General features: G+C 41.7%; 1 protein-coding gene across 2 annotated transcripts in view; it reads right to left on the reverse strand.

Annotated features, from left to right (window-relative positions):
• The window catches only part of ank1a (ankyrin 1, erythrocytic a), an 87,022-nt gene that overhangs the window by 15,044 nt on the left and 48,185 nt on the right, over nucleotides 1-23,793 (reverse strand). For both annotated transcript variants that reach the window (XM_012917267.4, XM_076890868.1), the window contains 37 exons: nucleotides 21,513-21,614; nucleotides 19,110-19,208; nucleotides 18,221-18,319; nucleotides 17,857-17,955; nucleotides 17,488-17,673; nucleotides 17,272-17,370; nucleotides 17,078-17,176; nucleotides 16,873-16,971; nucleotides 16,234-16,431; nucleotides 16,031-16,129; nucleotides 15,830-15,928; nucleotides 15,635-15,733; nucleotides 15,322-15,519; nucleotides 15,115-15,213; nucleotides 14,916-15,014; nucleotides 14,611-14,808; nucleotides 14,403-14,501; nucleotides 14,021-14,119; nucleotides 13,160-13,258; nucleotides 12,991-13,083; nucleotides 12,804-12,876; nucleotides 12,664-12,684; nucleotides 8,149-8,269; nucleotides 7,884-7,962; nucleotides 6,511-6,626; nucleotides 6,200-6,424; nucleotides 5,949-6,103; nucleotides 5,643-5,854; nucleotides 3,854-4,058; nucleotides 3,559-3,655; nucleotides 3,156-3,384; nucleotides 2,924-3,052; nucleotides 2,692-2,811; nucleotides 2,527-2,611; nucleotides 2,286-2,360; nucleotides 1,892-2,023; nucleotides 1,603-1,758 (listed from right to left, as the gene is read on the reverse strand). In XM_012917267.4, coding sequence (XP_012772721.1) covers nucleotides 1,603-1,758; nucleotides 1,892-2,023; nucleotides 2,286-2,360; nucleotides 2,527-2,611; nucleotides 2,692-2,811; nucleotides 2,924-3,052; nucleotides 3,156-3,384; nucleotides 3,559-3,655; nucleotides 3,854-4,058; nucleotides 5,643-5,854; nucleotides 5,949-6,103; nucleotides 6,200-6,424; nucleotides 6,511-6,626; nucleotides 7,884-7,962; nucleotides 8,149-8,269; nucleotides 12,664-12,684; nucleotides 12,804-12,876; nucleotides 12,991-13,083; nucleotides 13,160-13,258; nucleotides 14,021-14,119; nucleotides 14,403-14,501; nucleotides 14,611-14,808; nucleotides 14,916-15,014; nucleotides 15,115-15,213; nucleotides 15,322-15,519; nucleotides 15,635-15,733; nucleotides 15,830-15,928; nucleotides 16,031-16,129; nucleotides 16,234-16,431; nucleotides 16,873-16,971; nucleotides 17,078-17,176; nucleotides 17,272-17,370; nucleotides 17,488-17,673; nucleotides 17,857-17,955; nucleotides 18,221-18,319; nucleotides 19,110-19,208; nucleotides 21,513-21,614 — 4,591 coding nt within the window. The remainder of the gene's footprint in view (nucleotides 1-1,602; nucleotides 1,759-1,891; nucleotides 2,024-2,285; nucleotides 2,361-2,526; nucleotides 2,612-2,691; nucleotides 2,812-2,923; nucleotides 3,053-3,155; nucleotides 3,385-3,558; nucleotides 3,656-3,853; nucleotides 4,059-5,642; nucleotides 5,855-5,948; nucleotides 6,104-6,199; nucleotides 6,425-6,510; nucleotides 6,627-7,883; nucleotides 7,963-8,148; nucleotides 8,270-12,663; nucleotides 12,685-12,803; nucleotides 12,877-12,990; nucleotides 13,084-13,159; nucleotides 13,259-14,020; nucleotides 14,120-14,402; nucleotides 14,502-14,610; nucleotides 14,809-14,915; nucleotides 15,015-15,114; nucleotides 15,214-15,321; nucleotides 15,520-15,634; nucleotides 15,734-15,829; nucleotides 15,929-16,030; nucleotides 16,130-16,233; nucleotides 16,432-16,872; nucleotides 16,972-17,077; nucleotides 17,177-17,271; nucleotides 17,371-17,487; nucleotides 17,674-17,856; nucleotides 17,956-18,220; nucleotides 18,320-19,109; nucleotides 19,209-21,512; nucleotides 21,615-23,793) is intronic.

Consider the following 23,793-nt stretch of genomic DNA (forward strand, 5'->3'; position numbering starts at 1 on the left):
GTCTATAGCGGACCTGATTTTAAATAATCACTGACATGTTTCAATATCCATGAATTTCCTTCCCTTTCTGTCCAAAGTGTCAGATGAGAAGATTGATGCCACACATTTCTGCAGTTAAAAAGCAGCTGGTTAGCTCAGCTTAGCATAAACGTGGAGAAAAAAGTGAGGTATAGTTAGCTTCTGTCCAGATGTGAAAGCAGTTCATTAGTGTCTTTTTTTTTTTTAACTTTGTCCAAAGTTTATAGGTCTACGCTGTGGTTTTACTGAGGTTACCTGGTTAAAAATAAAGCCAGGGTTGCTAGCTGCTTCTTCCAGTCTCTTCTCCCTTCATGCTAAGCTAAGCTAACATGCAATGAGACATTATCTTCTCATCTAACTTCTGTGAATAAAGTAAAAACTGAAAATAATTATGTGCGCATTGTTCTTTATTTTTCACCACAATATTTTTAAATACTCTTTTCTTTTTTTTTTGTTGCTAGTTTTTACTTTTGCTAGTTTCACTCTTATTCACTGAAAAGTCATGCTGGGTGCCTCACTCTATTGATGTGACTTTAGTAAGTACTGAACTAGATCGTAAATCATAAACCTCTTGATTCTTTTTTTTCCACTGTAAAATAAGTCAAGTAAACAATATCCAGTTTTTGAAATCCGCCAAGTCAAAGCAGGAACGACCTTTGGGAGGCAAATAGCCAAAAAGACAGACAGACAGACAGACAGAAGAGACAGATACAAAGTTATCAGATTCACTGCAGCTGTGATCTGAGCGTCTCCCTTTTCACGCTTTAGCCATCATGGTCACATCCGTATGCATTGTTACATCTCTCTTTATTGCTCCAGTTTTCACGGAGAGGACCTATCACCTGTCCGACTAACTCATCATCTGCACTCGAGGCAGAGAGGAGGAGCCAGTCCAGGAAGACGGGGAGCTCACAGCAGGCCAGATGTGAAAATGGAATCAATAAGATGTAGGGTATGCACGTGTGAAGGAAACCATGAGGAAAAGACTGAGGTCTGACAGTTGGTAAGAAGGCCAAATGTGCGAGGCTTTACTTGTGATCTACATGGACTCATCATGTATGACAAGGTGTTTTTATAGAGAATATGTCATGCTAAATGACAACACATTTTATAGAATTTTTTTTTATGATGCATAAAATTATTGTGAATTAGAATTGGAATTAAGCTCAGAACATCTTAACTACCAAACAAGCAAGAAAAAGACTAAACTCTGAGGATAGGAGAATGGAATAACTGAACCAATACACCATTAACCCCCTGAAGTATACCATTTAATTAAGGTTTCCTAGGTACTTCACTGCATTTCTATATTACCCTTTTTACAGTAGGAGTGTCCTGAGTCCCTCTGTGTGTTGCTGAGGTAAAATCCTGCAAAAGTTTGAGGCAGCTTTAAAACACAAGAGCATCACAGAGATTAAATAAGAAGGACATTGGGACAACAGAGTCATTTAGAGGGAAACAAACTTGACTTCATCTTCTGGGGAGTTTGGGGAAAGAGGTGCATGTTTATTGGAAAAGTGGCTGGAGATCAAGGAAATGGGACAGAAATGAGACCAGGCCATGGGATCTGGGGAGGGCGCTTACCATTGGTCATACCAGGGGACAGATGGTCTCTCTCGCTGTGTCGACGTCTGTTGACATCACGGGATCCTTGTCTCACAGGCTGAGGTGGCTGGCCCTCCAACATGTTGATGATGTCCATGCGGTCGATGCTCTTCAGAGCTGTGTACAAACTCTCCACTGCAGTGAAAAAAAGGAGTCACCGGCATGCATGGAAGAAAGAAGAAGAGGGGTGGGTTTCTAGAAATCATAAAAGTGTAGCTTTGAGTGAAGTGAAATGGCAAATGTCTACAGCAAATTTAGATTTACTGACTCTTTGCCCTCTTGCCCTCGAGAGTGGCCCACAGGTTGAGCAGTGCGGAGCTCTGCTCCAGCAGTGAGTTTGGATTCTCCACACGAATCTTGTTAATGTCATCCACACTCAGCTGAAGCTCACGTGCCAACTCTGTTTAGAAAGTGACAGAAGGAAGATCAAGAAAGCAGGAGAAATATTTATATAATTTGGCGTATGAGTCACGCCGATGAGGCGTACACAGAAGAGAAGGAACAGTCTCTGTAAAATAGCCACGGCTCTTGGCAGAGAAAATAATTAGTTTCATTGGCTGGGCACCATGTGTTAACTTTGTTTAATCAGCAGCATGCTAGCAAACTTGTCAGACATAAGATAAACACGGATGGTTTACCGCACATAAAACAGATCCACTCACCAGCCCAGCTCAGTCCCAACTGTTCTGCAATTACAGCCATCTTCAGCTCTGTCCTTTCCATAGCACTCATTGATGCTGCAGAAAACATAAATATAAAGCTGAGATGCTTAATGATTCTAGGCAGGCTGGAAATTAAGTGCTATGATAAGACATAATGAAGCCATCATCATGTATTATACATTATTCCCTAGAAGGTAGACAGATCTAGTTACATAAAGAAGTGAGAGTGAGAGACTCGTACCCATTGCAGGCTCATTTAGAGCACTGTATCTTTCTCTTAAAGCCAGCGGGGTGAGAGTTCGCCTTCGGTCTTCACTCCCAACAATCTGAAAGAAAACATCAATGCAGTCGGAAATCTCGGAAGAAATGTGAACAAATACATTGAAGTTGTCTTTTAAAGCTTTACCTTGATACATGGAGGCATAGCGATGTTGAGGTTGCAGAGCACATGCTGGCTGTCTTCATACTTGGTGGATTTGCGAAGGAAAGACAAAAATCCAGTGGGCTCTTTACTACTGTCCCTCACCTTAGACGCAGAGGTTAAAGGTTAAAAAAAAAATATGACAGATGCATGAGTAGAGAAAGACCTAATGGAGTAACAAAGAAAATAAAACTGAAGACAAGTCAAAAGGCAACACCTTAACAGAGACAGGAAGTCGATTATCTCTGAAGGCCTGGAAGCTAAAGCAGCGAGGCTGTTGGGTGGCCTTCCTCACCGGAACAAGATTCCCTGAACACTCCAGGTGAAGTGGCATTCCTTCCATAACCTGTAATCACAGAGGCATTAACACATGTACAAAGAAGTAATCCAATAAGCACAACATGGCCCAAGAACTCGATTGTCCTGTGTAAGAAGGTCTCTGAACTGACCTCTATGTCCCTGCTGCGAGCCACCTCTGTGAAGTTCTCATGCTGCTCCAGAGTTTTATCCATCTTGTCATCAGTCATGCAGTAGCAGCGCAAACGGCCCTCGCGTAGCTCATTCATTTTTGCAAACACCACAAACTTGGCCATGTAAGGTACGGCCGACAGCTCCCTGTACAGCAGGTTGGCAAAGGACACAGCCTCGGCTGTCCGAGGACAGTCTGCGAGCCAGAATCTGGGAGAAAACGATCACGTTCAGTCACATGCATCTGTTCTTTGTCTCTTTATAATCACAGCCAAGCTGCTTACTGCAGTGGTTGTAGATGGCAAAGAATTTGAATAATCTTTCTTTTTTCTGTGTTATGATGACAAATATAATTTCACTGCACATGCTGCTATCTGAACTTACCGTGCAGAAACATTGGTTGTGAAACTGGCACATTCACTAGCATAGATAAGCTTAGTAGTGCCAGTAATGTCCTCCCATTGAGCTGGGGCTGTACCACCTGGGAGTCACAGAGAATGAGAGAGAGCACACCGAGTGATCAGCAGTCATAAAGAGTAAGTCTAGTGATGGCAGCATTTTAAACCAAGTATTTTAACCAAGCCTGACTATCAGCTGCATACACAAATCTTTCTTTGCTTTGGAAGTAAACTGCTGACATTGACACAAACACCCACGTGACAGCTGTGGCATGGAGTACCTATGACAGAGCAGAGAAGACGCAGACTGGTAGTATCACCCTCCCCAGAGTCTCGAGGGCTCTCCCTCCAAGATGGAGGCAGGGGAATACGTAGGCCGATTGGTCGGTGAAACTTGCGCCTCCGAGGCTCCACCGTGACTACGGGGCTAAAGTTTGCTTGGTTACCGAGAAGCTTTGCAACCAGCTCATCTGGAACTGGCTGAGCCTGAGGTTGGGAGTCGATGATGGCAAAAGGGAGCACGCAACAGGGGGCACGGTTTTGATGAAAGGGAGATTAAATGAAAATAAATAAATATGAAGGAGGATTTTAAAAAAAGATCAGGATGCCATGTGTAATGAGTTGATTGTAGGTGGATGATGAGACAACAGAAGTGGATAACAGAAAGGACAACCAAGTGGGGAAAATTAAAGATGATGAGAAAGAGAGAGAAAGAGAAATAAGGCCGCAGTGAACAAACTACTTCAACACAGAAACAATACATCTGAAAACCAAATAGTAACACAAACTGGTTGCATGACTTTACAAGTATATTTTTTATTGTAAAATGTAACAAAGTATGTTAACAAGAAGCTTTTACAATCATTAATACAGGAGAGATATCAAGTAAAAAGGCACTGTGGCTTTTCACAAGGCCATTGATGATGCAATTACTACAACAGCATTTTAGTTAAACAGATATGTTCCTAAAATATAGCCATGTAAGAAAATACTGAACATTATATTTCACTAATATTCAGTTACATTCACTATTAGCGTTGTTAGTTTGCAAAACCTATCGAGCTCAGATTGAATTCACTCGTGTGCCTAAAAGAAAAACAATTTCATCAAAACAGTAGTAGAAGGTCCACTTTTCATTTTGATTTACTGAAACATGATTTGGAGTCACACAAGCTGCATAAGCTGCCGATCTATGTATGGAAAGAAGATTTTGAATGAGGAATTAATGCAATCAGAATCTTGAACTGGAACAAAAGAACATGCAGCAAAACAAATGGCAAAACAGTCGGTATTGTTTAAGCAACCAAAATAAAAATCACATGCAAACGAAACCTTGAAATCCCAAATATGCACGTCTGAGAAACAAATAGATGCATACGGCGAAGAATTAGGAAGGCAGAAACTCGAATGAAATCAATATAGTTTTATGTCTGATGACTGGATTGTTGTTTTTAGAGAATTAATGTACAGTTTAACTGTATTTTTAAAAGTAAAATCACATTACTGAATGTATTTTAGTCTTACAGTTAACAGCCCAGTGCCATGATATGTGACTCCTTGATGTGTTGGGGACATGCAGTCCTATGTCTTATATGTCCTCTTAAAAAAATTACTGCTTTACAGAATGTGGTGCTAAAGTTGAGCTAATAATTATTTATATTTTTTTTGTTTAGACAGCAAAGACACTAAAAGACTCAAAAGGCTCAAAAATAGATATAAACTTATATGGGCTTATTTTTTAGATATCTTAATTTAGTGTGTAAAATGCTAAGTACAGAGAATATGGTCAAGAATACATTAGCGAGAAAGACGTCACTGAAATCAGTCCAGTGTTATACAAAGGTGCCAAGTGCATGCAATGTGTGAAATGTAAGGCAAAAAGGTCCTCCCAAAAAAAAAAGAAAAGAAAAAATGGACAAACAGACAAAAACAGTAAAGTAAATCAAAGAAACTTGGCACAAATGCTCATAAGAATACATCATTACACAATCAAAGTAAATCCAACATGCAACACAGGCATTAACGATTCTGTTTCTCCTCTCCTTCCTTCTCCACTTCGTTCCATCTCACCTGCAGCCCCAGACGGACTCGTTTGGTGACTGCTGTCTCGGGAAACGTGGCCTGGACCATCGGCACTAGTTTACTTGTCAGGGAGCCTCCTTCCGGGCCAATCAGGTCACTTTCTTGTTGCACTCGTGACACAACGGCAAAATAAAGGGGGAAGTCGGTAGAGATGATGCGGCGGATTCGCTTCTTCCCAAGTTCTTCTTGGCTTTCTAAATCTGAAGGGAGAAGAAGTGGTTGCGTTTGTTTAACAATGACACTAGGCCGCGGCTTAACTGAGTGTCAGCCTGAGATCAGCCTTTAAACTCTTACCCTCATCCATCCCGTTGAGGATTGTTTCTAGCACCTCGTCCCCGTAACGGTTGCGGTGTTCTTTCCAGACCGAGCCATTCTCACTCCTCAGCACTACGAGCTCCCGGTCACCACGACTGAGAGCAGCAAAGTGGGGGATCTCCACAATCACCGGTCTGCCACACATACAGAATTACACATGAGTAGAGAAACCCTTTTCTAACAATACATAAAACACTTTAAAAAAAAAGAAAAAAAAGAAGCTTCCTCACCCCAGAAACTGCATCCCTGCAGGACCCAGGGAAATGATTCTGCTGGCCAGCCCCTCTCCCTCCACCAGTGGAGGGGGGCTGGTCAGCTTCTGCGGCTTCACCAGGCGGCAGGTAATGCGGGTGGGTGCAGCACACGTCCGCGGAGGTATGATGACACGCAGACCATTATGCCTGCTGCCTCGCATTGAACCGCCACGCGCATCCACCATAAAACTGACCAGGAACCTGTTATCGGACAGCGATTGTGACGGTTAGTTTTCCGATCAGATTGTAAGCAGAGATGAAGTGATTCTTATGCTTGCAGTGCTGACCCCGTGTGTATGGGACTGGCGACTGGGCTGACATTGTCTGACGTCTCAGTCGCAGGGCTGCTGGGAATCAGTGAGTCCTCGTCGTATTCTTTGGGCAGTGGAAGTGGAGTGTGTTGCTACAACAGACATAAACAAATAAATGATTTAAATAAGTAAAAACTTTTATTACTTATTAAAAAAAAAAAGGTATGAGAAGCGATATGATGGGTACTGAAAACCTGTGTTTATAGTCACTAAAATTCTAGTTTTACAGGGAATGTTGAGAAGACATTTTGGCAATGACTAAAAGGAGGGTTTTATGTCATGTTACAGAAATGCTGAAACAAATGAACCAGAAATCAAAACTGTGTGTTTACACATTTTAAAACAACATATTTTTTCGTGTATATGAAATATGTCTTATAATAACTCTGAAAGTCACTTACATTTCTTATACTAAATAATATTCACTGCCTTCTTAAAATTATGCGTGGGAATAATTTTTAAAGAGGAAACTTTGACTCTGCCATTGCAGCACTTTGTTCTTTTCTGTTGTAGATTTGCTGCTGTGCTTGGGATCATTGTTTTGTTGCATGACCCAGTTTGGGCCAAGCTTCAGCTGTTGGTCAGATGGCCTCACATTTAACTGTAGAATACGTTGGTATACACATGAATCGATGATGATTTCAATGACTGTAAGTTGCCCAAGGCCGGTGGCCACAAAGCAAGCCCAAATCATCGCCGCTCCACCGCCCGCATGACAGGTGGATAGTTTGACCTTGAGTTGAATTTGCTGGGACGTCTATTCCTGGGAAGACTGATGAGTGTGTTGAATGTTTTCCACAGAATGACCAACTCCAAATTGTTTGGAAATAGCCTCATAACCCTTCCCAGATTTATGTTTAATGACTTTACTCCTGAATGCTAGACCAGAAAACTGCCAAAACCTATGTTTTTATAGAGGTGCTCACACTTACTGATGATCAATTAATCAAGTGCATTTAATTGAAAGCACCTGGCTGCTACTTATGCTCTTAATTCCTATGGAAAATATATGTAAGGGTTTTCTTGTTGTATACCCTTAAACTTGCTTTTTCATATAGCTGTACAATGCAACTATAGGTTGATTCATACTTGATTTTAATAATTATGTTGGCTTTGAATGGGGCCATTTTCAAGAGTAAATAACAGTATAACACATAAAATAGCTATAAAACCTTTTCCCCCCTGTTTTTTCCCCTTTTTTATGCAGGAGCAGAAAGAGGTAGACTAATACTAAAGAGTCTGGCTTTCTCTGCTGCTCCGATTTTGTCATCTGATGATTTTATGAAAGTGCAATAAAAGCATTTACTATTTTAGGTTTTCTGTATCTCAGTGATACTGCTCTGTAGTACCTGATCTATCTCATGTTCTCTCAGGATAACAGGCTCTGGAGAGACACGAGGGATCCGTGGAATGGCTGGCGAATAATTTCTGTTGTAGGAAAAAAGGAAAAAAAAAAAGTCAGATTTAAGACATTTCTTTGCATCTCCTCCCAAGTGTTCATCCTGGTGTTTAATGTGTGTGTGTCTATGGTGCAACCCCTACGATCCATCCACCTATTAGCTTAAGGTTACTAGCTTGGCTCTCTCCCCTGCTTCCCCGACCAGCCCCCCTTACGCTGTGCCCAGCCCTCTCTCGTACTCCAGTGATTTCTTGGGGGAGAGGAAATCGTCATCATGGTCTTTCATGTCATCCATCTTCATGTACCTGGCCCCTTCTGTCCCCAAGAGCTCCTCTCCTTCAGAGAACAACATGCCAAAGAGAGCGAACAGACCGTGGTCAGGTTGGTGAAACAGCATCAGAGAAAGAGAGAAAGAAGAAAACAGGGTTGTTAACCAGCTGTGAGAAGTGTTAGACAACATGATATCCCAGCTGATGGCTCTGCTATGTGGTGGTTAGACTGGTGAAATGAAACATCGGTGAAAATGATCTGGCCTTATTATAGCGAGTCAGCAGCACAAACACAAACATATTTTTATCCAGGATACAATAGTAGAATTAAAGCTGCACAGTTGTTCCCACTTTTTGAATAGAAAGGAGTAGATGAAACATTTTCTCCACACAAAACTGGAATTTAAGGGAAATTGTGAAAAAGATGAAATATATGACACACTGGTGGAAAAAACTAAACACAAAGGGATGTGAGAACATGGTTTGAGTGGGAATTTTTTAAAGGACCCAAAAAAGTTGCCTTTCACTGAGAATCTTCTCTTTTCTAACTTGGAGAAACACTGCTAACTGTAGCAACAGAGAAATGGATCAAGCTTTTGGAAATTTGTTCCGGAATAGGAAAAAAGGCATCCATTATTCTGACCTGATTCATTTTTATATGTTTTTGACTAAAAAGCAAAAAAAGGTTTTGTTAAGTGAACTCTAATTTTGAAATCATCACTGAGAGTCATGAACTGATTGTATGAGATGATCATCCCATGCCTTGTTATCAGGGAGGGAAAGACAAGAACTAACTCTAAGTTGAAGGAAGTGTTTTCCATGTCAGAATCCTTTAAGCTACTCCCAACAATAACGGAGAGGAGAAATAATCTTTTATTATTAAGTACAAGTCCTGGATTTAGGACATGACAAAGAGATTGAATGCATCGCCTGACAACAGCAGCCTGTTAAGAATTGAGACCATCAGTAAAACCTTTTTGTACCAGTTTGGGGAGAGCACTTAAGTGATATTCAGGAGAGGTCACTATGTGGGTAAAAGTACTGTTATCAAATAGATAAATAATTGACCAGTACAAGAATAATACGATATGCAGAAACCAAAAAACATCTATGGACGTAATAAATGGACAACAAACTGTTAAAAACGGGTTGTTAAAACTACAAGCATATATTCACTTATAATAAAGGGTTAGGCTATAAAATGCCTGCAGTAATCAACAATCTGCTGTTATTATCAAATAAAAACCAGTAAGCAGTAAATTCGACTTCTATTAAACAAAATTGCCACCCCTCTGGCTTTGGAATTAAAAGCTGAGTGAAAGACATCACCCACTCATCGACACCGGAGACTAATGGGATCTCTAATGGGAACGAGATGTCAGCATTTAAGTGTTTCAGATGAGAGAATACCTTTGACAGTCTAGCTGGATTGTTCATACCTTTAATATTCAAGCTCAGGGGCCTGATACAAGATTCAGCATCTGGGTTTTAAGGTGTTAATTTAAGGTGTCACAAGAATGGGGACAAGGCAAAGAGGGGGAAATGAGCAACATAATTCCTTGATGGGGTTGTGTTTATGGCTAATTGTTGGACAAAAGATGTGACGTAGGATGAAAGGAGAAAAAAACGTATTACTGGAATAAACAGTGAAGTGGCCTGAATTAAATGGAAGAAAGTTTCAGTTGTTTTTACTACCTACTATAAAGAATTGTGATTTGGGTTCAATGTAGGAATTAAAAATAAAATTGACATTCTGTCAATTAACAAAAACTTTTTTATAATTATAAGAGAGACTGCGCAATGAGCTAATGAGCTTCCTTACAATTTAAGCCCCAAACAGCATTTCGTTATCATGTGGAAAAACTGAGATGTATTCTTATATTAAAATATCTCAGGGTGTGGTTAAACTTCTTCACTCCTCTGACCCACGAAAGATCAGAGCGGGCTGCATGTGGCCTCCAATGTAAAATGAGTCTCACATCCTTGCTCTAACAGAACACTTCTGCTCCTATAGCTGATCAAATTGCTGGTGAGGACAATAATAATAAACCATCTTATACTATAATATGGGAAATATGGGTGGAGTCACTGCTACAGAGAGCCGATCTGAGGACATCAACAATACAGCAGGACACTGTGGGCAGCTGATTCAGATTAACTGATCTTTACTACATCTGAATAAAAAGATAAAAATGTGCTCTTGACTTTGGAAAAGTTCATAAAATCCAGCTAGAGACAACACTGTTACTGATGAGCAGAGGGTGCATCAGAGCACGGAGCAGCATAATTTAATTTCTAACATTTTAGACAGCCGCTGCTTCAGAGAGTGATGCTGGAGGCGATTTGCTCTAAAAGAGATGAACACAAACACAGAGACAAGCAGAACAACAGAATTTCACTCCACGTATAACACCAACAGTGCAAGTTGCTCTCTGCTGTCCTTAGAACAAAGCACATATCTAGAAGTGAATTGAGGTGCTCTTCAGTTACTTACCCCCCAAAACAGGCGATAATGTTAAAGTGTTAATCAGCATCAAATGGAAATCTTCTCCGTGTGCGTGAATTAGTGACTGCAGCAGCCTGTGTGTCTGCATGAGGTCCCAGAGCCACAGTGATGTCGTAGTTATCATTACACCACATTTGACTCCATGAGTGCGCTACCCACAGGTTCACAAGTTAGCTCATGTCCTGCGTATCCTCTGTCTTGTGTGCCATGCATGTGTTGAGTAGGCGAAGCAGTCTGCTAATATCAGTTTACCAATCCGGATGTGAGATGTGTCTTTAAGACGGCGACTCAGCTACTTTCTATATTTAGAGCCACACTGACAAACTGTTGGTTGAATTATCAGGGGCCTAAAAATATCAAGACATGATATCCCATGACATTATTGTCAGCGGTATTGTAAACTTCAGGCGTTAAACCTGAGAAACCTTAAACCTGTCATAAGTGATTTTTTTTTTGGGCCACACGGGGGCAGCAGAAAATAGCTGTGACCTGACCAACGGTTCATCTGTGACACGACACAACCATAGCATTTTTTTTATCCTGCTTTTCTTTTTACTCATAATTCTACGTCCTCTGCTTAATCATGCGCGTAAATGTCTTTTTGTTTAATAGCTCCGTAGCTAACAGTATTCTGCAAAAGTCTCAAGCTATCTCTCATTTCCTTATATTCTGCTTCCAAGTTTCTAAAGTGGTCTTGAACAGTAGTTAGGAGTAGGAACTTTATTTGATTCTATTTTTTAAGCCACTGATGTGGGGTGGAAGAAGTGGAGGACAAGCCTAAAAAACTACCTATAGGAGTGAAGAGTAGCTGAAAGTCAAGTCCTTAAGTGACATGAAAAGATCCAGCAAAGAGCTGACACAAGACCTGAGAGCATCTGACCCTTCAGGTGATTCATCTACTGTTCACCTGAACAACACGTCGTATGGAGTGATGAAATTTTTGGGCTCTATGTATGTACGGAAGACAGGAGATATGATCCTGAGTGTCTGGATCCATCCGTAAAACACGGTGGAGGCTCTGTCATGGTTTGGGGCTGCATTTCAGGTAGTAGTGTTAGTCAACAGAAAAGTACTATCAAATTTTGATCCACCATGCAGTACTCTCTGAAAACACCTGATTTTCAGCATGACAATGATCTAAAACACAGAAGTGGAAAAAAAGGCAGCCAACATCCAAATAAGAGTTTTGAATGTCCTAGTTAGAGATATGACAAGGGAGCTGCCTATGAGAGTTCAGGCTGTGTCAAAGAATAAAGGTGGTAATACCAAATACTGAGCAATTGTAACAAGCTTGAAAATCAAACTCTGTTTTTGCCTTATATACCGTATATTACACATACAACAAGCTGGCAAAGCAAACCATTAGCTGAAAGTGACTCTAACCATGAGGGCAACAGTGGTGTGATAATCATAAGCAACTCCTATTAGAACCTGGTCATGTGACATATTATTAATGCTAATAGACCTTTGAGCATTTCTAAGAATCTCTAAGCCCCCAACCCAACAACCAATCAGCCAGCAAACACAGGTCACATGACAGAAACACAAGACAGTAATAAACGATGCAATACATAGAGGCAGATTCACATGGCGATACGGTTACAGTCACACATGTTTCAAATGAATATTAAAAATATGTATATATGACACTAAAATCTAAGTTATTAAAACTCACAAAGAAGGTTTTTTTTTGTGTTTTCCTAACTAAAGATTTATATTTGATTTAATATTATTAACAATGAAGGGCTTATGTCAAAGGCACCTGGAGAGTCAGAGAATGAGCGTGTTAGCACTGGGACATATCGAGGTTACAGACATGGGTGCTATGGGTGCATGCCAGTGAGAAACCAGAGCCACCACCACAGAGGGGAACGAAGGAGAGAGAGAAAAGCAGTGGCACAAAGATGGCGTGAGTCTGAAATGGAGCCACACACGTAAGAAACAGACATTCATACCTAATGTTAGCTGTGCAATTCCTAAAAAAAAAAAAAAAGAGCAAAAGGCAAAAAAATGAGTCGTGAGGGGAAAAATGTTTACATCATCAAACAGTTACAGTGTTCCTGCTGTTTTATTTCAGTGATAATAATGATAATACCTTCATCCTCAGACACATCCAGTATTTCATCCACTGTCTCTGGGAAACTCATGCGATGTTTCTCTGTGGTCGTCTTTTGGGCATGGAGAAAAGAAAACAGTTACCGACAACAGCAAAAGGGAAGGTTCAACTTTTCATACAATATGTTCCCATGTGATTATCACCACCCCTTTTCTGAACATCTCACCATGGAAACTGTCTCCTCAGTGACAAGTTTTAGGACGTCAATCACCGAGATGTAGCCTAACCTCTTCGCGATAGCCAGAGCTGACGTGCCATGCTAAAAGAGAGAGAGTGGGACATCGATGAACACCAAACTTTACGAATGAGGATGATGAAGAGATAATCGCACTCACTGTAGTGGTCTCATTGGGCTGGGCGCCATGCTTCAGCAACAGTGTCACAATATCCGTGTGTCCCTGTTGGGCTGCCTGATGCAGAGGAGTGTAACCAAGCTGTGAGAGAAAAAATACACAAAAGTGTAAAAGTCGCTGTAAACACTAGAATTTCTGTGAGATTTCTAAAGACCATGTTCACGGTAGTCAACAAGAGCTAAACTAAGCCAGATGTGAAAAAACACAGACTTATGAACCAAACGGAAATAAAATAAAACTTACATACGTACATACAAAACTAATAAAAATAAAATGAAAATATTGTAGGAATGTTTTGTCAGTTTGCTTAAATTTGTGATGAGCCTTGATGCCTGAGTTTACTGAGACTGAGACATTACTGTAAGTGATGTAAAAGAAAAATACCCACTACATTATATTAAAAAATAAAGGAAAAGCTTAACATTTTAAGCAAAAATAGACTGCAACGAGCAGCCAACTGAGAAAAAAAAACAAAGAATGTCATATGTGAAAAAGCTGATTAGTCGGTTCATTGCAGCCCTACAGTACATCCCACCTTTTCTTATAGTTGCTTTTTTCCTCTAGCATCTTCATATGAATATGGATAAACGCACACCAGCTTGAAACAGTTACTCTATGTATTACAGCAAACCATGTTTTCAAACATTTATTCCCTTATGAGCAAAAAACTCCTCTATGTCCTATTAAATCATTTTACACTAACAGCGGGGAAACCCAGCCATCACGAGCTGTGTGTTAACACACTGTAACCGTGGTTACTGACAGACTGTACTGAAGCTCTATGACTCATTCCCATCCGGCTTTAGCTGTAGTTTTCGTCCAGAGCCAGAGGGAGGCACTCACCCTTGTTTTGCTGTTCACGTTGGCCTGTTGCTGCAGGAGGAACTTCACCATCTTGATGTTGCCATAGTGACAAGCTACATGGAGTGGGGTGTAGCCCATCTGAAAGTGGAGAAAACACAGTGAAGGTCGTAACCGGGATCGTAATGATCCCACATGGAGGTTGAGTGTTTTATGAAAAACGTTTTAGAACTGCATACTATGTTTTTGAAATGGTTAAAGTGTTTCAAGAAAAGAAGATTGATTCAAAAATTGATACAAAAAAAATTATTTTAGGAATTAACAAACAGCGATTGGACCAAAATATAACCAGACAAATCAAAGCTACTCAGACATTTTCTCTTTCAGCTCAAAGACAAAACACCGCGTGATGAAAAGGTCTTACCCGTGTTGCGGCATAGACTGACGCGCCCTGCTTCACCAAGATATCAGCGATCCCAACGTGTCCTTCCTGTGCCACCAGGTGGAGGGGTGTTAACCCACTCTGTTTGTCAGGGTGAAAAGACAAAGGTCAAAAACAGCAAAAACAACATAGACTATAGTTTATTTTACAGTAACATTTCTTTCATTTTTTAAATTTTATCTGTCTTTGCCTTGTTGCCGAGGTTGACGTTGGCCTGTTTGGAGATGAGCAGGGACACCATGTCAGGCCTTCCTTCCTGTGAGGCCAGGTGGAGAGGTGTGACACCCTGTAGTGACTCAGCATTGGCTGATGCTCCATACTGCAGCAGGCTGTTGGCCACCTCCACCTGGTTCTGCTTGGATGCTATATGTAGGGCAGTGTAGCCATTCTAGAAAACAGATGTGGTTTTCTTTTAGAATGACATGAATTCACACACAATACTAAACCATCTGCCTGACCTTGTGTCTATATACGTGTATTTTTAATTTGATTTACCCTGGCTGCACTGTGTGGTGATCCTCCTTTGCTAACAAGAAGGTTAACAACATCCAGGTTGTTGTGATGTACAGCAACGTGCAGCGGAGTGAGACCATTCTGTAGAAAGGGATTCAAACATTAATCAGACTGTGGTAGTTCAAACAAGGATTTATTTAGTTCTTCTTCCAAACACGCAAGCCCATTATGATTTCCTCACTTTTCCGGCAGCATTTGGGTTGGCTCCTCTTTCCAGAAGCAGCTCTGCTACGTCCACCTTCCCATACTTGGAGGCCACATGGAGTGGAGTGAAGCCTTTCTGCAGACGCACCAACAGGAAAGTGTATAAAACATCAGGTAGGGGTTTTTAGCATTTGGGCAGACAGTTTAAAATTTCACAGCAGAAGGTTGAGCAGGAAGTCTTTACCTTGGTCATCTTAGTCTGTTGAGCCTCCATGTCCAGGAGGATCCGTACAGTTTGCACATGACCTTCCCGGGCCGCGATATGCAGAGGTGTGTGTCCTGCTGTGGTGGTGGAGTTGGGGTTGGCCTTTTGCTCCAGCAGAAGCTTCACTAGCTCCTTGTGGCCCATCCGAGCTGCACAGTGCAGGGGTGTCTGGTCATCCTGTACAGGAGGGAAATTAGCACGTGGATGCAAAACTCGGTCAGCTTCATCTGCCGGTATTCGTGTATCACATTTATTTACAGGACGTTTATGCTTCGGTGTGTAACATCTCTACCTTGGCTTTGGCGTCCACTGGGGCTCCATTCTGCAATAAAAACTCTGCCACCTCATAGTGTCCTGCCCGGGATGCCATATGGAGAGGTGTTTCCACTTTCTGTTCACACACAAACCAAAGAGTCAAATCAATAATGCTCTCAGGAATATGAATTGGTTATTTGAGTTGGACTTGAAATTTCAGTTAGGTACCCACCACATTAGAAGCACTGGGAGAAGCACCTTTCTGCAGCAGGATCTTCACAATGTTGAGATGACCCATAAATGATGCTACGTGCAAAGGGGTTAAGCCGGACTATAAAAAAGGGAGCACAGGATTACAAGAATTAGAAATGATCTTGGGGATTTATTAAATCATCTATATAACTTCACATCTATCTATTTGAACTGTTCTTACCTCAGTCACAGCCTCTAATGACGCCGAGTGTTTGAGCAGGAGATCCATCACACGCATGTGGTTCTTTTTACAAGCAATATGCAAAGGGGTAAAGCCGTTCTGTGAAAGCAAACAGTTATCATTACTACCAAGGTAAAGAGCAACTTTGACTCGTATGACTTAATAAGCTGATCTGGCCTTATTAGAGTATGTTTGTCACTAACCAGAGCCCGAGAGTTGGGTTTGGCCCCTTTGTCCAGCAATACTTTGGCCATACGGTGGTGACCGCAGTGTGCCGCCACATGCAGAGGGGTGAGGTGGTCCAGTGTGATGTCATCAATCTCTGCGTTGTACTGTAGAAGCTGTTTGACGCAGTCCATGTGGTCGCCCTGCGCTGCCATGTGGATTGGAGACAGGCCATTCTGCAAAATAAATAAATAGATAGATAAATAAATATGTTGATTCTTTATTATCTCCAATGGCAGGAAGAAATTTTTCAGATTAAAAACAGAAAATTAAAAAAAAAAGCTCCCAGATTTGTACTTATGACCAAACGAAAGAGTGAAATTCAGAAACACCGTAAGTCATGCTGAAGCAACAGCTTCTCAAACCAAAGCAGGTATGTTGGGCACACATGTCCTCTCTCTTCACATTTCATTTACAAATATAAAAGGCAAGACCACAACCATTACCCCACTCATCAAAATACATCAATTTAGATCGTATGCCACAGTAAGCCAAAGGATTGAGTCTTTCACAATCAGTTGAAAAGATGACGGTTTTTGAATTCTTTCCCGTCTTACTGTTAAAAATAAAACCTTTAAGAGACTTAAAGAATTTTCTTGACGCCTGTAGGGGTTTACCTTAGTCTTTGCATTAATGGGGGCTCCATGGTCCAGCAGGATTTCTATAATCCTAACATGGCCATTTCTTGCTGCACAGTGCAGAGGAGTCAGCTCATCCTAGAGGGGAGTGATTGTTAGTGATTTAGTTAATGAACCATCTAAGTAGGACAATACAGTCAGAGCTTTGGAAACACTAAAGCTTTGAGATGAGAGCTTTGGAAACCTTGGTCTTGGCATCAATCTGAGCCCCTCTGTCCAGGAGGAGTCGGACCATGATCACGTTACCCCGTCTGGATGCAATGTGCAGAGGGGTGATACCGTTCTGTAGAACAGACACAGATGAGTTTAGACAAAAAACTAAAAGAACAGAGAGCAAGTCATGTGACTGACCTTCAGTGACAATTAGTTTTCCCCTACCTTTGGGGTGAAGTTGACATTGGCTCCTCTATTGAGCAGCAGTTGAGCTACGTTCAAGTTTTCATAGTGCGCAGCAATGTGGAGGGGTGTGAATCCAGTCTGCAGGGACACATAAGGTTAACACCATGCTACTTTCATTCCCTTTGCACTTAAGAAACAAACAGCTAAAACACACCAATTACAGACATTCCTGTTCCATTCTGTACACACACACACCTTGCTTAGCACATCAGGATTGGGGTCGTTCTGCAGAAGCACTGCGGCTGTGCGTGTATCATCGTTACGTGCTGCAATGTGCAGCGCAGGGAGGCGGACCTTTCCTTTGGTGCCATAGTTGATGAGCAGGGCTACAACATTTTCATGCCCCTGCTGAAGAGCCACGGCGAGAGGAGTGAATCCATCCTGCAACACACCGGAGAGAACCAGAAGAGAGGTTGACTCATGGAAGGAAAATGAGAGCGATGTAAGGAGAGAGGCTAATGAGAACAAAAACGGAATGAAAACACAGCGGGTGTGGATCAGCAGAGATAGGACTGAGCAATTTGGGAGATAACTCTTCAAAAATGTCTCTCAGCTTAGTGGTACCTCAGTTGGAATGCTCTGATTGGCTCCATTCTCCAGAAGAAACTTCACAACCTCTAGATGGTTTTCTTGTGCAGCCATGTAGAGTGGAGTGAAACCCTTCTGTCTCAGAAAGACACAACAGGCACGCACACACCCACAACAGCAGCAGAGCAGACACACAAGCACAGCACCAGAGAGACAGTCACAGATGCACACACAGAGATGTAGACAGAGAGGGAACAGCAACACACAGAAATATTGGAACAGAGACACATGTTAACAGATGGAATTGCAATAGTTACTACAGTGGTTTCACAATAGTTAGCCTGAAGAGAAGCCTCTGTGGATTCAGTGACGACTGCTTTGAAAGGCAGCTCTGTCTCACCTGCGACTGAGCGTTGACATTGGCCCCATAGTTAACCAGCTCTTGGACCACCTGCTCCTGCCCTGCCAGGGCTGCGATGTGCAGGGCCGTGTTCCCTTTCTGGTAAAACACAGAAACATGAGAACACAAGCAAACATTTACATGAAATATTACAGGTGAATTCAAAGTGCAAAGTGTTTTTTTGTTTTTTTGAGAACTGGCAGCATTACAAGGTGTTAAGTTATCTGTATTGGTGTTGTTCCTGCATCATCACAATAATGTTGCATCAGCATTGCAACTGACCAGTCACGCTGTTGTGATGTCATAGCTTCGCAGTGTGTTAAAAAAAAAAAGCGAAGAAAAACATTTCTTTAATTTTTTTATAAAATTCTCTTCCAGAACAAATGGTAAGCATTTCAAGTGTTATCTTTATTACGTTGTACAACATAAAAAGAAGTATTATCAAGTCAGGTTTGCTGTTTACCAAATTTTGGTTACTAAGTTTGGTTTGCTCGTGATAGTATTTCATAGCATTAGCTAACTTCTTGGCTAATGCTAACTAAACTAATCAGACAGCGTTATTGGTTGGTTGGGTTGCAGTGTTGATCCTGGGCCAACGTTATGATGATGATGCAGGAATAACACAAACGCATGGATGTCAGCTTGTGCTCATTACGACTATAAAAGATCAGACATTAAAACATTTTTTGACAGGGGCAGCATGTTCCTGCAGTCCTAGCTGGTTCATCACCAACCTCACAGCAGCAAATGACTCAAGGAAGAGTCTTCTTGTCTCAAAACATTAGGCATGTTTCTGAGAAATGTATCTGATATTAAAGCATCTATGATTTTTTTCTTTTTTCCCCACAAGTGATTTTTGAGGGGTTAAGGTTGCAACACTTATTTTTACCTTCGTGGTGGTTTCCAGTACGATCCCATTATGGAGTAGCTCCAGCACCATTTTGACGTGGCCTTCTTTTGAGGCCAGATGAAGCCCATTGAGCCCATTCTGAATGAAAGGGAGAGAAGAGTAGACCTCACACTGAAGGGTCCTACACACACTAAGAGCAGTTTCCTCTAATGGAAAAAAATAAACCAAACAGACAGTATATATATATACACACAAACACTTGAAGACCATGCCAACTGACACTGTTATCACAGTGACTGAATCACTCACAAACCATAGCATGCACATACTTACACTGGACACCATGCATGCGGTACTCTCAGAATCAGAGTGGCCATTAGCAAAAACACTGTCTACAGGGATGAAAATCAAGATGAAAAATCTTTCATTTGATTAATGATCATGAAAGGAGGAGGGTGACGGGAGGGAGATGGCAGGCCGCTGGTCTCGTGGCCGGGAAGAATACGAGCCGTGTGGGATAGGTCTGACCTCACACAGCCTTCCTTCAGCCGCACAGGACATGTGAGGTTGGACCTTTCCCACACCACTGATATTATTCCTCTGAGTGGAGAGACCACAGCACACCATCACTCTACTGCAGACAAAGGAGGGAAGAAAAGGGGGGAGGTAGGTAAAAAAGGTAAAAATAAAAATCAAGACAAAAAGGAGGCGAGTTAGAAAACAGTAGATAAACAGGCAAAGAGAGATGGCAGTGGAGGATCAGTTAGACTGAGAGGGACAGGGAGGGAAGAAAATATAGTGAGGGAGGGGCTGGAGTGAGGCAGCGTGCTGGCGAGTGAGCCATGGCAGAGGTATCCACACAAAGAAGGAACAGTTAAGCCTCCACCTGGCCAAACTCCCACCATACTGACTCAAACTGTCACACAACCACTGAGGTTTAAGGGACAATCTACAGCTTTTGCCAGATAGCCTGTCGCTCTGTGCGTGTTCCAGCAATGACAGCAATGGCAATACACATAATAATAATAATAGCTTACATTTGGTCGAAGCTATTGGTGTAAGCCATGTGAAGTAAAAGACTAGGTTTGCTTGGTTTTTATCCAAAAAACAATGTAAAACGGTTTAAAATAAGACACAAAGCAGACACCAGTTATTCCAATATGTCATGAATAAATTCCACATTTAGGGACCGTAACTGTAAGTGAAACACGAATGCTGTAGATTATCTCTGTAGGTCAAAAACATTTGATGCCAAACAGTAAAAAGACAAAACAACTTCATGTTGAGTATCTACAACACAATGAAATGAAAGTGTGTCATTCAGGAAAACACATCTACCAAGGTATCGTAGTTTTTCTGCATGTACATAGTCACATTTTTAATCAGTGGGGTGTATCCCTTTGTCATTGTAGAGCCGTTTTCCAGTAATGGTCGGGACAGTGCCATTTTATACAAATAAACCTGTCATTATGTGGGGTCTGTTGCGGTGATGGTGAATAGGGCTCACAGAAATCCTGACAGGAGCATTACCGCCAAATAATTAGAAAGTGCTGAGGGCACCATACAGTAAGCGAATGGAAGGGAAACCATGACTAAGTTAGATTAATGAGCCATAGTATTCTCTCGTGCGCACATACAGGTTTTGGCCAAGTTTCTGTAGCCTGCGGGCCTCACTCCTAGCCCACTAACACTATCTCTTCCTGGACGCTGTCAGCATAAAGGAGGATGGAAATGGGGCGAAGGAAAAGCCCCTGCCCCATTTATTACCTCCTCTGGAGACCCTTTAAAACCCGACCTGTCACCTTCAGCCACTGATTAACAGTCTAACCGAGCGTACACATACAGTGCACTGGATGGCACACAAATTTAGTAGTCAGTTTAGAGACTTCATGCACACTGAACACAACACACATATGCAGTAAACATTGGTAACACAGAGAAAATCTGAGGAGAACATAATTGGGTTAGGGATTTTATTTTAAATGGCGCCACCTACTCGTTGTATCTATCCCACTGTAACCTATAGGAGAAACTTAAAAGTACTGCAGGTACTACTCAGTGCAGAGCTACAAAAATACCTAATTTTATTTCATTTTTGGAGACACTGCTACTACACCATCCATTCACACTTTTTTATAGTGAGCAGTCCACCAATATCCTAAAAATTTAATTTAATGAGTTAGAAAGCAGATAGTGAGCCAGGAGACTAAAACCCTGGCAGGATTTGACTGTGGGCACATGAAAAGTAATAAATAAAGTTCGGTTTCTACTTTTGTGCACTACAGCACAATATGTTTAAAGACCAGGTTTGCTGATAAGCAAAATTACATAACGTGAATTAAGAACCAAGAAAACCACGTGCAGTCTGAATAAAAGTGACTGGCAGGTAGTTAGATATGCACGCCAGTCTAGATATTTAATCTGGTGAATGAGTTCTCTCACCTGATTGGCTGTATTTATATCAATGCCATTTTTGATGTGTTCCAAGGCCTTGTCCAGGTTGCCAGAACGGGCTGCTCGGAGAAAACTGTTGCCAGCATCTGCCTGCAACAGAAACAGGGAGAGAGGAGGAAAGAGGGGGATAAAGGGGTACAAGAGAAAGTGAGAGACGCATAAAAGTAGAGGACAAGAGAGGGAAAATGGAGAGAGAGAGAGACAGTGTTTGGTTATTTTTGGGAAAAATGCATTATAAGGACTGAGAGCGATAGCGTGATGGCAGTCGTCCATCAGTTTTCCTCTCATTTCACTCCTCCCTTGGGTATTTTGGACAGTGCAGTTTGAAAATCTACATCGTGAATCTACACATATGGGTGTGTCAGAGGGTTTGTTGGGCATGTAGGCAAATGTATTAGAAAATATTGGCCACAAGTCTTTCTTTCACTCAGGTGATAAGGCAAGTGTGATGACACCAGTAGTCTGTGGTGTATTTGTGATGCCAGCAGATTGTTGGCTCTCTGTGTGCGTGTGTGTGTGTGTGTGTGTGTGTGTGTGTGTGTGTGTGTGTGTGTGTGTGTGTGTGTGTGTGTGTGTGTGAATGAAAGAGACAAAGGTAAAAGGAGAAAGGACAGAGAGTGTGTGAGGCTTTGGTGAGCTCTGGCTCACAGGCCGGCACATGGCATGTTCTCTGTTTTTGTCTGTGTTGTTTTTTTCTGTGTCTGAGGGCTTCATGCCTCTTCCAGGCAGGAAGCCAGGCAGGGGTGCCGCTGAAACAGGATCACTCATGTGGCACGGGGGGGAAGCAAGGGAGAGGAACAGAAGCAGGAGCATGAGCGACCGAGGGAGAACCACAGGGAGAAAGTCGACTGCAGCAAAGCCCCACACCTTTTTATTTCATTTACATAATCTCCTCTCTTGGCTATCCCTTCCTTACATCCTCTTCCCATCTGAATGGACATCTCAACATGCTGGTCAGGAAGAATAAACAGCTGTTCACTGTATGCATTTGCATAAGCACAAATAATAAAGTTATTGACTGTACAAATCCCTCGTTTTTTGTTCCAAAAGAAAAACACCAAATGCTGCTGCGCACTACAAAAGATGGTTTCCTCAGTGCTTTATGCTGTGTTGACTATTGTAGTGACAGGGTTGTTGGTCCTCTTTTGACAGAGAGAGAGCAGGCCGGGGTATAAAAGAGAAAGGATCCACATGCCTGAAGTAGAGGCATAGCAACAAATGACACCACACACCCTCAGCATGACACCAATGGCACAGCGCTGCGCAAAGAGAGAGGTCACTTTAAAACAAAAAAGAAAAAAGAGGAGAAACGACAATGGAAGGGAAACAGAAAACCTTTAAAGGAAAAGCTGCTTCCAGCTGACTGTGGCAGCAAAACAACAGTCCCGAGTATCAGAGATTGAATCTACTCAGTGGCAAAGTTTCCACTTATCAGATGAACCTCGTGCAGCAAGCAGCACCCTGAGCGTGAAGTATTAAACACTGGGCTTCTGAGTACACCCACTCCTCCAGAGCCATTTGCTCTGGAGTTGCAGTACAACTTCTCATATACATGTGTGTTTTAAAAGGAAACGTGCCAGTTAGATAGTCCCACAATAAAAGAAAACAAATCATGGATGTACCAGAAAGCAAACTGACTTATAAATACATGATATCATATCTAGATCTTAATTCATGGCAGTTATATTTACTGAAAAAATATCAAAATGACATCAAAAAGCAATAAAAATAAACATAATACACTAATAATTAGGAATAAATCATTAGTTATACGTGACAGCTTTAATACTCACAGATCCTAAGTTAACTTGGTTCACCATCTTCCTGCTGAGTTACTCCAAGACTTTCTCATCCTCTTTCACTTTGAAGAAGATAACAACCCACAAACCCCTCCCTCTACACAGCTGCGATCAGACTGACCTCCACATACAAACACCTGTCACTGGAGTTCTGATCACCACACTCTAAACACACGTGCATACCTCCCTTTATTCATTTCATTAATGTAATTCAAATAGAGGTTGTACGTTTAATAATTGCCCATATCTCATTTAGTTAAACTTGCGCATGTCTATGCAACAGCTAAATATAAATATCAGATGGCACAAAATTTACATAATGTAACAGAGTGCATGTGAGGTTTCTGTTGCATGCGAGGTTTGCAGACCATGGTGACACACAGAGACACTCTCATCAAAGTAAAGGCAAATACAGCTGATGCAAACACACACCCAACACAATATACATGGTCTCACAGCAAATGGTAACA

This window comes from Maylandia zebra, linkage group LG12 (genome assembly GCF_041146795.1).
Source record: "Maylandia zebra isolate NMK-2024a linkage group LG12, Mzebra_GT3a, whole genome shotgun sequence".
Lineage (NCBI taxonomy): Eukaryota > Metazoa > Chordata > Actinopteri > Cichliformes > Cichlidae > Maylandia > Maylandia zebra.